This window comes from Sinohyriopsis cumingii, chromosome 11 (assembly GCF_028554795.1).
Source record: "Sinohyriopsis cumingii isolate HCF-2022 chromosome 11, ASM2855479v2, whole genome shotgun sequence".
Lineage (NCBI taxonomy): Eukaryota > Metazoa > Mollusca > Bivalvia > Unionida > Unionidae > Sinohyriopsis > Sinohyriopsis cumingii.
The window spans coordinates 38,672,628-38,690,731 of record NC_142971.1 but is presented as its reverse complement, the minus strand read 5'-3'; the positions used below and the strand labels follow the sequence as shown (position 1 = coordinate 38,690,731).

The 18,104-nt window shown below is 35.1% G+C and overlaps 1 protein-coding gene across 1 annotated transcript in view; it reads right to left on the bottom strand.

Moving 5' to 3' along the window:
- The window catches only part of LOC149787951 (uncharacterized), a 58,130-nt gene that overhangs the window by 29,811 nt on the left and 10,215 nt on the right, over nt 1–18,104 (bottom strand). The window contains exons 3-4 of the mRNA XM_089974215.1: nt 13,919–14,190; nt 11,544–11,607 (exon numbers count right to left, since the gene is read on the bottom strand). Coding sequence (XP_089830341.1) covers nt 11,544–11,607; nt 13,919–14,190 — 336 coding nt within the window. The remainder of the gene's footprint in view (nt 1–11,543; nt 11,608–13,918; nt 14,191–18,104) is intronic.

Below are 18,104 nucleotides of genomic sequence, written 5' to 3'. Positions count from 1 at the left end.
ATTAAAGTACTGCATACAACGGCCACTCTGAGTCACATGTAGAATTTTTCCCAAAAAAATGCTGCCATTAAAAAACTACACATCCATGTTTTAAAGGCTTCTTAGCACAGAGTGTGAAGATGCCATAATTATTCTTTCTATGAACTTGAACTGCCAAACAAATGTGCAAGTCACACTTTCATTACCCAGAAATCTGTACATGCTGCTGACAAAGTAATGGCATGTACTATTTTAAATGAAACTGTACTGCTGACAAAGTAATGGCATGTACTATTTTAAATGAAACTGTACTGCTGACAAAGTAATGGCATGTACTATTTTAAATGAAACTGTACTGCTTACGATACTCATGATATTAAGTGTAACATAATTTATTGAAGCTTTGCTTCTTAGCAATTTTGTTAGGGATAAGTTTCTATGTTTCTTTTCCACAACTTGTCTAAAACACATATTGCCTGCCATAATTTGCAAGCTCTTCACCAGTGAAAGCACTTTAAAGCAATAATTATCTGTACCGGTCACAATGTTTAGCCAAATCTGATTCTGCAACAAGATTGCAGTTAGTTGAAAGTGACTCTAAAGATTGACAGCTGTTAGAAAGTTTGGATTTAATTGGGATATTATTCTATTTCAAGTATCTTGTGTGTGTGCATGTGTGTGTGCGTGCATGTGTATATGTGAGATTTGGGTTTTTAATGTAGCTTTAAAAAAAAATCAGTAATATCGCTATGATGCCTGCAGTGTTGCAGTTTAGAGTGATGTCTAGCACTGGAGCAGCATGCCGCAGACATGTAGCATGATGTCACATTATCCTGACACCAGGCCAACCAGTCCTAACATTAAACTCTTAATGCTGAGCGCCAAGCAAGGCAACTGTCAGTACCATTTTTAGAAGTCTTTGGTATGATTCAGCGCAGGTTCGAACATCAGGTGGATGCTCTAACCATAAAGCCACCGAAGTGGTATCAAACATCTTGAAAAAGATCTTAATAAAATTCCGAGTTTATGTAAAGAAAGTATTAGGTTATCAGACTTGGTTGCACAAATCCAATACCCTTATAAAGTGTTCCTCTAAAATTCTGAGTTTATGTAAAGAAAGTATTAGGTTATCGGACTTGGTTGCACAAATCCAATACCCTTATAAAGTGTTCCTCTAAAATTCCGAGTTTATGTAAAGAAAGTATTAGGTTATCGGACTTGGTTGCACAAATCCAATACCCTTATAAAGTGTTCCTCCAAATTTCCGAGTTTATGTAAAGAAAGTATTAGGTTATCGGACTTGGTTGTACAAATCCAATACCCTTATAAAGTGTTCCTCCACAATCTGAATTCATCTTCGTTATATGCTATATAGTTTAATATTCTTTTTCTGTGATTTTTTTTATAACAGTTCTACAAAGACTTCATGGTATCAACAGAGCAAGTTATCAGTGATATACTGGATATGACTAAGTAATGTCACAACTAATTCTATCATTGTAACTTTCACAGCCCAGTCTGTCAACATGAATATTTGAAAAAATCTTTAAAGCTTCTCTGTGACTTTTAATAAAATGTTGGTATATATTTCTATTCCCTTTGAATATTCTTTCAAGGCACATATCTGCAGTGTTCAACACTAAGTTATACCCATGCACCCCCAGAGGGCTATACCATGTGCAGAGGTATACCCATGCAACCCCAGAGGGTTATACCATGTGCAGAGGTATACCCATGCACCCACAGAGGGCTATACCATGTGCAAAGGTATACCCATGCATCCACAGAAGGCTATACCATGTGCAAAGGTTGCATAGACAAATGGTTAGCTACACAGAAGCAATAAACCTATACAAGTGATTATTGATTATAGTGTTTGTACAACTGGACACTGGGCAAGCCAAATACAATTGGGTGCAAGCTTGCAAGCTCCATTTACTTTGGGCAAACAAGAAATATTTATCAGTACAGACAATATAAACCATATATTTACAGCAGTATATAATTCTTATTTCTTCTGATCAGATTACATTTTAAAAAAATTCCCAACATTTAAATGGAATGAAACTATTCTTTAAAAAAGAATTGTTTAAATTAATATTTGATTATTAACACATTCATTTATACATTGCATGACATGACTGTTTGTATACTGTTGTATCATGATAGAGGTACTGCATGCGCTTCACAGCATGCAAGAAATGCATTACAATTGTCTGTTAAAAGGGAAATGTACTTGATCATCTCAAACAATGCATTTGTGGAGGAAGTCATGTAATGGGTGCCAAAGCAAACAAAATCAGGATTTGGTTTAGAAACTATACAGGATCTGTGTTTGCGACCAAATATTTACAAAAAAAAAATTGACATCTCTGCTGTCTTATGCTGCTTATTTAACATGAAAAAACTTATGCTTCAGTCGTACTCTGAAAATCTATCATTTTTCCATTTTCATTGCTATGCTGATATTTAGTGTTAATTCAATTATTCTCCGTTCTGGAGTAGTAACGATAGCAAGATTTTTCAGGATGTGGCCTTATTTATGTCCAAATGACACCCACTTTCACTTACAAGCTAGATATCATGAGAAGTCTTCTGCTGAAAACTCCATGTTGATATGACTTTCAGTTCCGGAGGAACAGCTATAATCAGATAGATGCCATGGTGGCCACAGAACTTGTCACTTGGGCACCATTTTCAATTAGGTAAAACCATTAGGTCCGCATCTCAAGTGGAATTTTTATACCTAAATTGGATTTCTTCAAACTGAATGTTAATACTACCAACAAAAAGGAGAAACTATGTTACAAGATAGTCACATTAAAATGGGAAGGACTTGTTCAAAGCTTTTCAACAATGTGTATACATACAAAACGAATGAAGAATCTAAATGACATTTTTGTTTTCTTTTCAGTTCTAGAAAATTAGTATAACACAGTGTTCCAGCTTGGCAGGTACAGAGGGCTGGGACACCACGCCCCAAACACTGCATGTTGGGACACCACGCCCCTAACACTGCATGTTGGGACACCACGCCCCCTAACACTGCATGTTGGGACACCATGCCCCAAACACTGCATGTTCTCACGTTATTTATGGTCTTCAGACTTTATTTGATAGATTGCTGCCACGTATATTTTCATTGACTTCACCTTCGGTGATTGGCATGCTGTCTCTGTATGTATTACAGTATGCAATCCAGAATAAACCCTTAGTATGTGCAAACGTGCACAATGCTAAGCTGCGACTTCACCAAGACTCATGAAAGAAACTTTTACCAACAAAAACATGGCTGTGTTCATCAAGAGTGGTATGTAGAAGGATTTTACGGCATGTCATCAATGGTCAAAAAAAGAACGTGCTGTAAAGTTTCTTTAGATAAGTCATTAGATACTAAATGTTTGTTGTGTTTGGCATCAGAACCTTTTCAAAGAAGATGGTATTGGATAAGATTGACAATCAACTAGTTTCTTCAAATGGCATTGTGTCATGATATTCAATCCTGACAAATCTCTATAGTTTGATTAAAGTCAAATATAAAACAGATTTTTGAAAAGTCTCAACACATTAAAAATACTCAAAACACAGCACTTGTAGAATTCCAGAGAATTAGAGAAAATCTGGATGCTACTCCATGTACTTGCTTATAAGGTAAGTAGAACTTCAAACTAGACAGACTCTGATCTGCCAGCACATAACGTGCTGGCAGATCTAGTTTTGCGCTGTTTGTAAGGAGTAATCAGTAGAACAAACAACACAGACCCTGATTGAGAGGATCATTATGTTAAAGCAGATCAGGATCTTTGTTGTTTGCAGTTCTACTCAACTTATAAGCAAGCATAAAAGGTATGTAAACCATTGCTTCCTTATGATGTAGCAGGTAAAATAGTCAAATTTCTTTATACTAAGTGACAGCCAATGTAGGTACATGTAAGTCAATTAATTATTTCTAATAGTTACATCTTGTAAGTAAAATAAAAGCAGTTATATGGTATATTTTTTAGCTGGATTTGTGTTGTCTCCTGTACAATGATGCAAAATTAAGTGCCTTTTTTTTACAGCAACATTTTTGTGTGCTCTGTTCAGTTGTAAGGTGTGTGTGTGTGTGCTGGCATACTGCTCTTTCCAGATTCCTGCTAGAACAGTGAAATATTTTGGCTCCAATTAATGTTACTATTATCCTGCACAAGCTTTAATCTGGGGTTACTGCAGAAAGCAATTTGGGCCAAGTACTCACCACTGTACAGGGACTGAGGCATGCCCAATTTGTAGACCAGCCAAAGGAACTAAGGTTTAAAAAAGAAAAATAGTCCCCAAAAGATGTTGCCTTGCAATCTGGGATCAGATACTTCTACACTGCAGTTGCAACATGCAAAACATGTAGACTCTTTTTAGAGAAGCCATCTGCAATACTCGAAAGCCACATGCATCTTGTATAATCCAGTCCACCACAGTTGTAGAAACCATCTTGGCAATAAGGAACATAGTTTATTATATCCTGTTTTGTGAGTTAGAATTTTAAAAATTTAGTAATTTTTGCAGTTTTATGCCAAGACTGGATGTCCATTTCCTTATATTTCTTTTTTGTCACTAGTCCAAGAGACTAGCTACAATGAAATTCTGCTAGTCCCCAAACAATTTTTTCTTAGCAACAAGCAACCAAACTAGTGTAAATGTTGAATTATGTTGCCAGTAAAATTTCACAATAACATGTCAGGAAAGTTAAGTTTGCCTTGCCATGAACTAGTGTCTACACCGTCCCTTAATTTCCAAAACTGAATCCTCCACCATTCCCGTAACTGGTGCCTATACCCTCCACAAATTTGTAAATTGAACCCTCACCCCATTTCCATAACTGGTGCCTACACCTGTATACCTTTCCTGAATTTCCAAATCTAAACCCTCTTCCATTTCAATAAATGGTGCCTATACCCTCCCTGAATTTCCAAATCTCAACCACCTCCCCATTTCCATAACTGATGTTTATACTCTCCCTGAATTTCCATATCAGAACCCTCCCCCATTTCCAAAACTAAGCCCATTGATATTCTTCTCTTAATGATTAGTAAATTCTGTAACCAGCTAACCCATAATACAATAACCATTCCATAACCAGCTAACCCATAATACAATAACCATTCCATAACCAGCTAACCCATAATACAATAACCATTCCATAACCAGCTAACCCATAATACAATAACCATTCCATAACCAGCTAACCCATAATACAATAACCATTCCATAACCAGCTAACCCATAATACAATAACCATTCCATAACCAGCTAACCCATAATACAATAACCATTCCATAACCAGCTAACCCATAATACAATAACCATTCCATAACCAGCTAACTCATAATAAAATAACCATTCCATAACCAGCTAACCCATAATACAATAACCATTCCATAACCAGCTAACCCATAATACAATAACCATTCCATAACCAGCTAATCCATAATACAATAACCATTCCATAACCAGCTAACCCATAATACAATAACCATTCCATAACCATTTGATACCAGTCAGATTTACTTATTGTACGGAGTGTGAACTGGTAGGAATTACAATATAATCAAAGCTTTTAGTTTCTAAATCTAGTGAAACTTACATGTTACACTTGCTGAAACATAAGCTCTTAGTACGAATCTACTTTTAATTATTTTTGTCACATATTCCACCAGCTTACGCAGTAATCGATACAGATCAGACCGACTGGCAGAATCAATCAAACTTGTGCATTGCTAGTGTTAAAATGACTTAGATGCAAAAAAAACATTAGATACCTAAAATGCAAAAGGAAGAAAACAGGATTCATATGTGTATGTAAGTGTTTTTGCATAAAGTGCAAGTGAATATGTGAGTGAGTGAATATGGTATTAATATTATTCTGCATCATATCTAAGAATAGAATGTGTTTAAAGCTTGTTTTTGAGGAAAAGGCTGAGAATCATTTAGCACATTCTGTTTTTAAATCAAGTTGAAAAGAAACCTCAGATGTAATTTGCCACCATTAAAAACTATATTCAAAGTTGCTTCTATTCATATCTAGAACTTGCTCTGCCATTTCTGTTGCAACATACGTGGTGCTCTCTGTACGAGGCAAATCATCAAACCCAGAAAATTGTAGTGTATTCCTACCATTACTTCTGAGGTCATTTCTCCAACATGTAAGAAATGTCAGAACAAGGTTCTAATCTGCATTGGAGTGACACATTTTCATCTGCACATAAATTCTTTTCAGTTTACTAAATATGATTGTTTCAAGTCAAGGTAGGGGGAAGGTCTCCTCATGGCTACCAAGTTTTGTAACCAGTGGTCTATAATGGCACATCGTATGCATTACAGATACATGTAACAGCATCGACAATACAATGAATACCGAAAACTGCCACGTTAACCATTGTACAACCTTGCCAAGGACAGTTGGTAAGATGCTTTTAATAACTAGATAATCAATAAAAGCAACTCATTTCTTAACTGAGAAAACTCACTTGATTATATTGGTCAATCTCGAAGTCAGGTGCCTACAACATCTAATTGTTCTTTGTTAATATTATTGTACCAGGTTTTGTTATTCTCACAAATATGACGGTGCAATTTTCACGTGCTTACATTTTTTAATAGGTGATTCATTCAATTTAGAAATTGAATGTGCAATCATTTTTGTAGTAGAAAACACTGGGTATTGTGTGCTTTTCATTGACTTTATCAACTTCTATAACTGGTTATTAAAACTGTACAAGACTTTGCCATTTTTTAACATGAATAGTAAGTAGGTAACATCCACAACATTTTATGTCCAACCTCTCATAGAGTTCATACTGCTATGATAGTTATGGGTAAAAAGTGGGATTATGTCAACAACACTTGGAGCTGCAAAGTGTGTTCTGACTTTACAATAGCTGATCACGTAATTCATCTGCTGTTCACAAACTTAAAAGGACTACATTCTGCTCCCTCTCAAATTTTCTTGATGTCATGTATATGGTATGAGGTGATGCTTTTGTACTTCAGAGACAATTATGGTGTTTCCAAATACAGCTGCATGTTGAAAAAAGATTAAATATACAAATATATTTTACATTTTACCTTGAATTTCCACTGATATCCATAAATCAATTGCTGAACTTAAAATATATATTTTTTAAATTATTAATTCACAAGGCTGCATTTTTAGATTTAAAACATCAACCTAAAAATGGTTTCATTGCAAAAGTAATGTTGTTATTAGGTCTGCACTTGAAACAGATGACAAAAGATTTTAAATAGTACATCCAAACCTGTTCTAATGGTCACCTTCATAAAACCACCACACAGTCACAACAGTCATTCCTTCTGGCAAATTTTATATATAAAAGTCATGTATGTAACAGTTACCTGCTTGCTGTGGCCAGCAGCCAGGTGTTTTCTAACCAAAATAATGGCTTCCCCTGCTTTAAGCTGTGACACTGGCATCAGACTGGGACCAGGTTCTTTTCTTGGTTCTAGAACCTTCCATCCTAATAGGAGGAAGGAATCATGAAGCATCCCAAAGGTAAGCAATGTAATATTGGAAGGTAATATATTACTGCTATTAAAAATATGTTAATCTTTGCGGAGAGATATTCAATTATTATAAAACTTGCCTGTACAGGCAATCAAAGTTTCAGTTCATGTGTTACTAACAACAGTCTAATTATACAAGTTGGCCATACAAATAGTCACACCTGTTTCAGTCATATCTATGCTGTCAATTAGTAGCGAAATTGGTGTCCTGTACTGCGTAAATAAAACAAAGATCAGCTGATTTAAGGAAGGATTCAAGTGAGCAAATACAATAATTATATGGAACATAACTTTTAGGTAGAATATAAACATTTACTTGACGATTTTACCTGTAGTGCACTAAACTCAATCTGTTGATATAATAATAATAATAAAAATAATAATGATAATAATAACAATAATAAGTCCCTGGATGGGACTGGAGCTCTTCTGTCCAAAAATAATTTCAAATAATGAAATACTTTTTGTTGTTAACTGCTGAGTGTTGAAACTACCTCTGATATTCATGAGCGACATGATACACACCACTGTGCTTGCCATACTGGACGTAGGACAAGATTTTCGATATGTTCATTGTGGCAGCCATATTGGATGTCTCTGTAGGGCATCAATTTCATTAGGACCAACAGTATATCATAAATCTATTGGTGAAAACCATATGTCAAGTAGACAATCATTTTGAGACTTTCAAAATGGCCATCATGGTAACCATACTGGATTTTAGATTTTCATTCAGGACCAACTATATTACTAGGAAGATGAGTCACTTTTGACTGGGACTAGTGCTTTACAGATCAAAAAGATTTTCCATGAATTCTAAAGAAAAGACTTAGATCATTCTGAAACTATGCCTGATATTTGTATGCAAAAGCGAGAGTTTCAATACAACTGCTGTGGCAGACATACTATACCGGATGTAAGATCTGCACCATTTTCATTTAAATCAAACTAGACATCTTTGGTCAAAACCTCATGTAAAAATGACCAACCATTCAGAAGGAGGAGTGATAATATGATTTTCAGGATGACTGTCACAGTGGACATACTTTATATATGTTATTAATGTATATGGTACAGTGTAGTGCCAGCTAGGTGAACTATTATACTTACTGACAGAAGTCTTGGAATCAATGTAACAAATATGTCTGAAAGTGACCAAAAATCATGACAGGTTCTGGATAACTACAGGAAGTTGTACATACACTTACTGATAAAGCAACATCTTCTTGGTGGGAAAGTGGAGGTCATTTTACTTGCATAGAAAACAACAGAGCATTTTAAGAGATCATTCTTATAAATGTTGTGAATATTTCAATATAAATTACATATCTTTGCAATGAAGGAGTATGGCAGCATTTTGTATAATTTTTATTTACGTTACTACTGTTTTAAATTTAACAAAAACTTAGGCTACACAGGGATAATGCAGTACATTGAACTAAACGGCATGAAGAAAAGCTGAAATGTCTCTCTTATAGGGGCAGATTTTACCTGTATCACCAGGTGACAGAATAATAAATGTGATGACACACTTTAGTCGTGTTATACTTATCTATTTTTGAATTTATCTATTCCAAGACACATTCATATAACCAAATTCATCCAGCATATACAAGTGCATGCTTTTGCACAATTACAGATGACGCATGTAATTTAACACTAAAGATCAGGTAGATATTTTGGAGTCCTGAATGTTGGGGTCTTTTATTTTTTTCATGCATGATGTCTTCCCCAATATTGTAATTAATTTTTTGTATACATTACTTTTTTTTACTTGAAATAAAATATTTATTTTTCATTTATAAAAAATTTACAAGAAACACGATGAACACAATAAGTCTTTCTATTCAGGAGGAGTAGCAATAAGAATTTCAAGATGCCTTTTGTGGTGGCCATATCAGATGTCAGGTTGGCACCATTTTCATTTTGGATTATCTAGATATCATAAGAAGTCTTTAAGTGAAAACCCCATGATGATGATGATTGATTCATGCAATGGTTCTCCAACATGGGGGTGAATACTATGTAACAGCAACAAAGTGCCAGTTCTAGGCAGTAAAATTTGTAAATATTTTAGCTTTTAGTCACCATCTCAAACCTTCAGCCATGATAATACTTAGACCACAAGTCTGCCCACAACAGATAAACAAACTATCCAAATTTCTTTGTGGAGCAAGTCTGCCCACATTTAATTTCAAGTTTGAAATTGCTGAATTGAGCAAATATTCTACAAATTCCAAAATACCAGCCCTTGTTTGACAGTCGTTTATTGCATTAAACGGAAATCTATAAACGATCTGACTGCAAAACAGTATGGTTTTTACAGTTATAACATATGAAAAACAAATTTATCAGACTTTAATTTTTTCTAAAAATGGAGTTAGAGTCACCTCTAGCTTGTAGATGCCATCTCAAATGTGAGCCATGATGATCTTAAGCTCTCTTCACTCTATTTTCATATCATTCAGACTGCAGGAAAAGATCACTTCACCGAAAATGTTGAGTCCAGCAAGACACATTTACGAGACTAACATTCAAAATGCAGTTGTTGTGTTCCTGTGTACAGAAGAGCTTTGAAGTTTTGGGTGCTCAAGACATTATTTCTATTCATAATCAGATTAATTTATAGATGTACAGGTCCAAATGAGGCATTACTGTGATTCATGTATGTATGTATTCACTCAGCTTAAAGATGTACAGGTCCAAATAAGGCAGTACTGTGATTCACCTATGTATGTATTAACTCAGCTGAAAGATGTACAGGTCCAAATAAAACAGTACTATGATTCATGTACGTATGTATTCACTCAGCTTAAAGATGTACAGGTCCAAATCAGGCATTACTGTGATTCATGTATGTATGTATTCACTCAGCTTAAAGATGTACAGGTCCAAATAAAGCAGTACTGTGATTCACGTATGTATGTATTCACTCAGCTTAAAAATGTACAGGTCCAAATCAGGCAGTACTGTGATTCACGTATGTATGTATTCACTCAGCTTAAAGATGTACAGGTCCAAATCATGCAGTACTGTGATTCACGTATGTATGTATTCACTCTGCTTAAAGATGTACAGGTCCAAATAAAGCAGTACTGTGATTCATGTATGCATGTATTCTGCACCTGGCTTAAAGACGTACAAGTCCAAGTAAAGCATTACTGTGATTCATGTATGCATGTATTCTGCACCTGGCTTAAAGACGTACAGGTCCAAATAAGGCATTACTGTGATTCATGTATGTATGTATTCACTCAGCTTAAAGATGTACAGGTCCAAAAAAAACATTACTGTGATTCATGTATGCATGTATTCTGCACCTAGCCTAAAGCTGTACAGGTCCAAATAAAGGAATACTGTGATTAGTGTACGTATCAATTTTGTACCCTGCTTAGGCAAAAAAAATATACGTTTCTGGTTGGCCAACTGTTTCTACTTTTTTGCCAAACCCCTCCCCCATCCCCCAGTTAGAAAAACAAATTCTAAAAAAACACCTGAAATTGATTTGTGCATCTAACTGAATTGGTTTAGCCAAGTACTTGAAGTGCTTAGTATATTATATAGACTAATCATTATCATATAATGTTAAAAATAATAATTAATTTTTACAAAATTAAAAATTCACAAAATTGATTTGTGCATCTAATAGAGTTGGTTTAGCCAAGAACTTGAAGTGCTTAGTACATTATTTATACTTTTCATTAAAATATATACAATGGTTTTTTTATATAAAAAACTACCTACCAACCGTAATTTTAAAACCAATGCAATATGAAATTTCCTAAATGATGTGAGGATGTATATGCATCTGTTTATATAAAATGTTCCAAATACACAATCTCTTAATACTGGTGAGGAATGGAGGCAAAATTGAAGCCTTTATAACAATTATATCTGTGCATAAACCTTAAAGATTGTAGACTTTAATTACAATTGGAGGAATACGCATCACAAAGGAATTTGTTCCTTCTACATTAAAAAAATCGGACTGCTCTATGTTGACTTACAGCAACCAGATCTCTCCATTTTCATCATCACAGGATCCGACCTTTTGCATCTGACATCATATGTCTGCAACAAGAGATAGAACATTACAAGAAATAATTAATATCCATATTATTGTATCTGATGGAAGATGTAGCAGCTTGGTTGAAAAAGAGTCCAAATCATAATAGCTGTCAGTCTGATGCCCACCTAGGGCAGCCTGAGTTGGCTTTCTCATAGTGTCCTGGGAAAATTACTTCGCTCCCATTATCTTGGCTACATAAAGCCAACAATGTTTTAAAAATGGTATTAAAACAAAATAAATAAATAAAATGTATCCAGTCGAATACTTACAATACATATGAAAGAAATTAATACATGGGTATATGTCATGAGGCTGAAGCTTATCATAATAATTGCACATAACCAGTCATAAACAGTCCCCGTAATCTGGATGTATCAAGCTGAAGAGTTAGCTCCCTTTGTCTACACTGTGGCAGTTTTTTTTCTTCTCCCCAATATGGTTATGCCCAATAAAATAAAACACAGTCCAATTTAACACAAAAAAACACAACAACAACCCATGAATAGGCATGCAATGTCATATACTGCAAGAAAATCGTTACGGTAAAGGTATGTTTTAACAGGCACTTTCTTCCGATAAGATATGCCAGGACTGACACGTACTGTATATGAATCATGGATTACAAAAATTCCATGTTCTCACAGTGAAACTTAACCCTTCCAAACTGTTTACAACATGGAATGGAAAAAGCAGTCATGATGGATTGTTCTTGACATATCTCATAATGTTTGGATTAAGTTTTATTGCACCAATTAGAATGTTACAGCAATATATTTATGTAAAAGTGGACATCCACTACATTACTAGTAACTTACTGTCAGCCCAGTTCCAGTACAAAGTGCAGAATGCTCTTTTACAGATTTACACAATGCTATTTCATATTCAAAGACCAGTCCACTAAAATACATTCAAATGCACTGATTGCAAAAGACTGAAATGCACTGATTGTGAAAGAGCAAAGAATCCCGAGAAATTTAGGTGCTTCACAAAATGTACAAAGTTTAATAACAGTAATTTCAGTGATGAGATTCTGCTTTAAAACATACAAAAACAAAAATGAGGTCACAAGCAAAGTATTAGTGGGTTTTATTAAAATAAAAAAATCTGAGAATGTTGGGTTTTACTTTTTCATTCCTGCACAGACACTTTTTAATCGTTTGCTTTTTCTAAAATTATATAGTTATCCCACACAATGAAATATGCAGAGCACTATCCAAAATACAACTACTGCTAGCCTAGCCCTGTTTAGTACTTTGACCAAAATATACATGTCGATGTGACACATTTTCTCAGCAAATAGATAAATTTACTGTTACTGTAGACCTACTGTTTTTATGCAGAAACTACAAAGCATATGATGATAATTCTAAAACAACAACTTACAAAATATAATTAGGATTAATATTTTCAGCTTAAGTATTTAAATATCATTTATCAATTTCTTAGTGTAAACCTAACGTTTTACACTCTATCGTAAGGTGAGAAAATTTTCAATGGATGTTTTAGTGTTCGAAAGTAACATCAGTATCGACAATACAACATCTCGACTTAATTATCCTTTTACTGTCAGGAATGTAAGGGAAATGATTCTTCAATATGCATGTGTGTTGAATAGAAAATGTCACTCTTGGGATAATAATTTGTAGTCTGATGCTCCTCCAAAGTCTTGTGTATGTCTCTGATGCAAAATTCTGACCACTGGATGGATTTTTCTATTGTAAACTCATGCATAATGAAAGATTCTTTCTCACGGACACACCAAGGCAGCAGACCTGTGACCTTTGGATTAAGAGTCTGAGTCTCTACCAACTTAGTTGTCATGGCTAACTCTATCCTTGAATTATAAAACAAATTTTCAGATTTTGGGCATAACTATTTTCTTAACGTGCACTTATGACATTTTAAAATATCAAGAAAGAAAAATGTGTGCAACTCATTTTTTTTAATCATTTACCTCTCAAGTTGAGAAAGTGAAAATAAAGACTGACATCATCATGAATCACAACAACACAGGGACCCAGGGTGGATGACTGGTCTAAGCACATAACTTTAATGATCACTACCCTCTCACCTCTGTCCATCTGGGTTCAAGTCTCATGCTTGCCCACTATGGAAATGTGAGAAAGCTGCCAGTAGCTTTTGTTTGGGTCAGTGGTTCTTACCGGATTTTTCCCAGATTCTTCCTCCACCACTTAAACTGGCTGCCATACACAGCCTATCTTGCACTGAGAAATGGCATTAAACCCCAAAACAACAAGTGATTTAACTGCAAATGCTTTGCACAGAAGGAGAAAAAAAATCACTTTTTATTACCTCATTTCTCCAGCCACGCAGACTAACCAAACCATTTTTCTTCCTAAGGTCTTCCAGAACATGTTTCATCACCTCATTCCTCTCCTCTACTGACTGGTATTTCTCAAGAAGATAAACACCAGGTGTTATGCAGCCATTGTTCTGTCCATGATTTGTATTTTGGATCTCAAAGACGTCAGTGTATGGTTTCAAATGTTCCAATATATCTTCCCGTACCAGACCCACCTGTTGGCCACTGACTATAAAAGGTAGACAAGTACTCTTTGAGGATCCTAAAACAAAGATAATAGGAAATACAATCCACCCATCTCATTACCAGGTTGTTTCATATACCATCTATGTTAGATATGATGTTGCATATCATTCTGAAGAATGACTTGATAAACAATTAAGACATATATGAATGTAAAGTACTATTTAATATGAAAAAAGAACTGCAACAACAAAATCTATAATAAACACTTCAAAAACATTCATTCTTTCATGACATCAAGATGCTACATCTGGTGAATTTTTTTGTTTATTGGCAACATTGTTTATTGACGACATTGTTGGCTGTTTATACTTGTATATACAACCATTGGTTTGGAGTGGAGAAATTCAGAGGTCCCAAGAAAGGAAGCTGCAAACTTAACATTAAATGTACTGAAATTTACCTTTGTTACATAACAAATTCTTTGTCCATACTGACAAACGTTCTTAACAGTGCATTGTTATATCATAATCCGCTTATGTTGACATTTAGCATGAGTACTATATGTTGTGAGATATCTGCCTTTCTTTTATTTTATTGACATTTCTGGTAGCAGAGATCAAACAGATGAGGTATTATCTTATAATCTATCTTTTGTCAGATTTTTAGCTGGTTGCTAGTAATTAATATATTTACATAGACTGACATTTGTATGTAAAATTCCTCTTCTTTTCACTCAGAATTAAATCCTTCAGAACACTCACATTTTCTGTAGTAATCCCTGTCATCAGACCAGAACACCTGCGTCTCTATCGTCCATTGACCCTTTTATAAATTTCTGATGCATGCACGGAAGGCAGCATGACTCCACTACCACAAATGTAAAAAATATTAAATAAACCAAAACAAGATCATACTTGTTGGTCTATTCAATAGGCAGGGAGAAACAGTAACTACAGTCGACCAATTCCTTTTTTAAAAATGTACCCAGATAAAATAGTTTGCTGAAATTCAAAGAAAACAGATTACCTTTGAAGCACTGATTGTTATAAAAACGTACTAAGCAAATGGAAAAATTGGTCTCAACCATGCAATACAATTATTTGATGTTTCCGCCACAATAAGAAATGGGCATTTGTTTGGTTCTCCATAGCTGTCCTTTAGCAGAAGCATCAATAACATATGCACACTTGATCAAAGAAAGCAGACTACAATCTTCAAGAAAAACAAAGAACCTTTCTTACACAAAAGCAATGGAATCTGATGGATTGTTTTGTCTTCCAAAGTGACTGTGTCGTGAAAGTTTCCTTTTCGCAGGAAAAAAGTTTATGCTTACAAACGCTACCAACTGTGGCTTAAAACGCAAACTAACTTTTACAGACTTGGGACGTACTGAAAAGTAAATGTGTTTCATCATTCATTATGTGATTGTGCTATTTATTTCCACTGAATTCAGACCTATATGACCTGTGACAAAATTATTGAATATTTTAAATCTCTGTGTGTGCATATTTTCGATGGAATTACTTGTATTGTGGATTTAATGTATGTGATGAGATTCGTGGGTGAGTACATGGTGTTGATACTCTATTCACACTATACATCAGACATGTATATATAAACAGTATACACCAGGAGTGCACAACTCCAGGCCCGCAAATGTGTTCTGTCCGGCCCTCTGGGCAAATTAAAACAATACATAAATCTGGCCCTTGAACAGTAATTATATTAAAGAAATTAGTGTTGGCAGCCCTCGAGTGTTCTTATAAAATGCAATCTGGCCCATGGCCAAAAAAGGTTGTGCACCCCAGGTATACACGTAAATGTACCAATGTATGGTTCTCTGAATAAAGTAACATATTATATATGCCTTCTCTGTTTTCATAGAGGTGTATTGCTCATTTAATATTCATCGACTTAAGATGGTAACTGTGCCAATGAAGCATGTATGTTTGTGCCTGCATTTATTACCTACCCCCCCATACAAATTTTTGGGGGTACATGCATCATTTTCTTCATCTGCCTGACCTGGTTGCTTATAACAATGTTCAGTCTATAACACTGTCAGGTTCTACAGCTCCCAACTACTGTGTTATAGCGGGGTAACACTGTACTATTTGTACATGTAAGCTGGATCCAACAGCAAACAACAGAGACAAAGATCTGCTGCTACATAATGTGTCAGCCGATTGGGGTTGTTGTTGTTTGTTCTACTAATTAGTTCTAACTATAAAAACACCAACCTGCTAGTGAATATTGCAACAGCATATCTGGGTTGTGCAGTTGGATCTGACCTGTACACGAGTATATATATTAGGGATTCCACTGATGGATCTGACTGTACACGAGTATATATATTAGGGATTCCACTGATGGATCTGACTGTACACAAGTACATGTATATATATTGGGGATTCCACTGATGGATCTGACTGTACACGATTATATATATTAGGGATTCCACTGATGGATCTGACCTGTACACAAGTATATATATTAGGGATTCCACTGACAGGGTAAAACTCAATTTGTGATGGCAAATTACCAAGAATGTCATCCTACCTGCCAATACAGGAAAGACATTCCTAAATGAATGAAGTTTAAAAAGGATTTTTGTCTTTTTTAATTTTTTTTATACTTAAGCTTACTAAGCACACTATCCAGGATAGTGCTGATGTGCTGTTACACCTTGTGCATACATTGTAACAGACACACACACTGAAAATCTTTGCCAAACAAGATACCCCTTCAAACCATGGTATGACTGACAGTTTTAAGCAATGGTGATTCAACCTTACAAGTCGATCACAATGACCTGATTTGATGTGCAACACAATGATTATTGCAGAGGAACCATGGTGGCTGGCATACTGGACTAATAACTGAAAGCTGCAGATTTGAATCCTATCGCCAGACCAGCCTGGGTCAACTAACATGGTGTGTCCTTGGGCAAGGCACTTTACTCCAATTGCCTTGACACTAAATGACTCATCTGTGTTGCTGTGCCATACATAACCAAACCAAATCCCAACATGCATCCACAGAATAACTTCTACTACAATCTGAATTTCATCACAAAGGCAGAGAAGCAGAAAAACTTTATTATTATTATTATTATTATTATAGTTCTTGTCCATTATTCCAACAGTTATCTTAACATCTTTCCTTCAGAACCTCCTTGCATTACTCTAAAAGAATATAATTACTTTATCAAATCCTGTACATGGCGTTGATCTCTTGCCATGCTGTGTTTCTGCCCTTTGTTCAAAACTTAAAATTAGGTCCAAACGTACTGGTTCACTGTGTGATAGACAAAAGGACCTGCTTGCCTTTTAGTTTTACACAACTTTGTATTGCTATATCTTTTGTTGTAAATTGCGGCAAATGTGTAGGAGTCCAGAATTTTTCGCAGATGTGTTAAGTGTTTGTTTTGTATATGTAAGATATTTTTTCACCTGACAAAGAGCTTGTTTAGCTGAAACATTGGGAAACCATTTTGAATTTGCACTGTTACCAATTTTTGTGTCAATATATATACATTTATATATTGACACAAAAATTAGAACAATTTTTACTTTTTTGGTGGTTGCAGTTAAAAAGGATTACATAAAGTCAGAGGCATTTATATGTGTATCTGCAATATGGTCATTCAAAGCAGTGTTGTTTACAACAATCTACACCATGCCTGGGATCCCTCTTAAGTGGTCAAGTTTGCAAAGGATTAAATCAAAGTCAGTGGTGTTCATACGTTTTTGTGATGCGGTCATTCACAGCAGTGTCAAAAAATCATGGTTGCTGGCTGCATTCCTGAAGTGGTCGCTCATGGCAGTGTGTTTCTATCATAAAATCGATCCATGCAATACATTTATGGTTGTAAATGAACAGTGATCACTCAAAGCAAAGGTCACTCAAGACAGGTTTTGATGTATCAGGAAGCTTGAACAATATATCAATACATTATTTTGTCTGAGAATCAGTGTAGCGTGAGCTTCA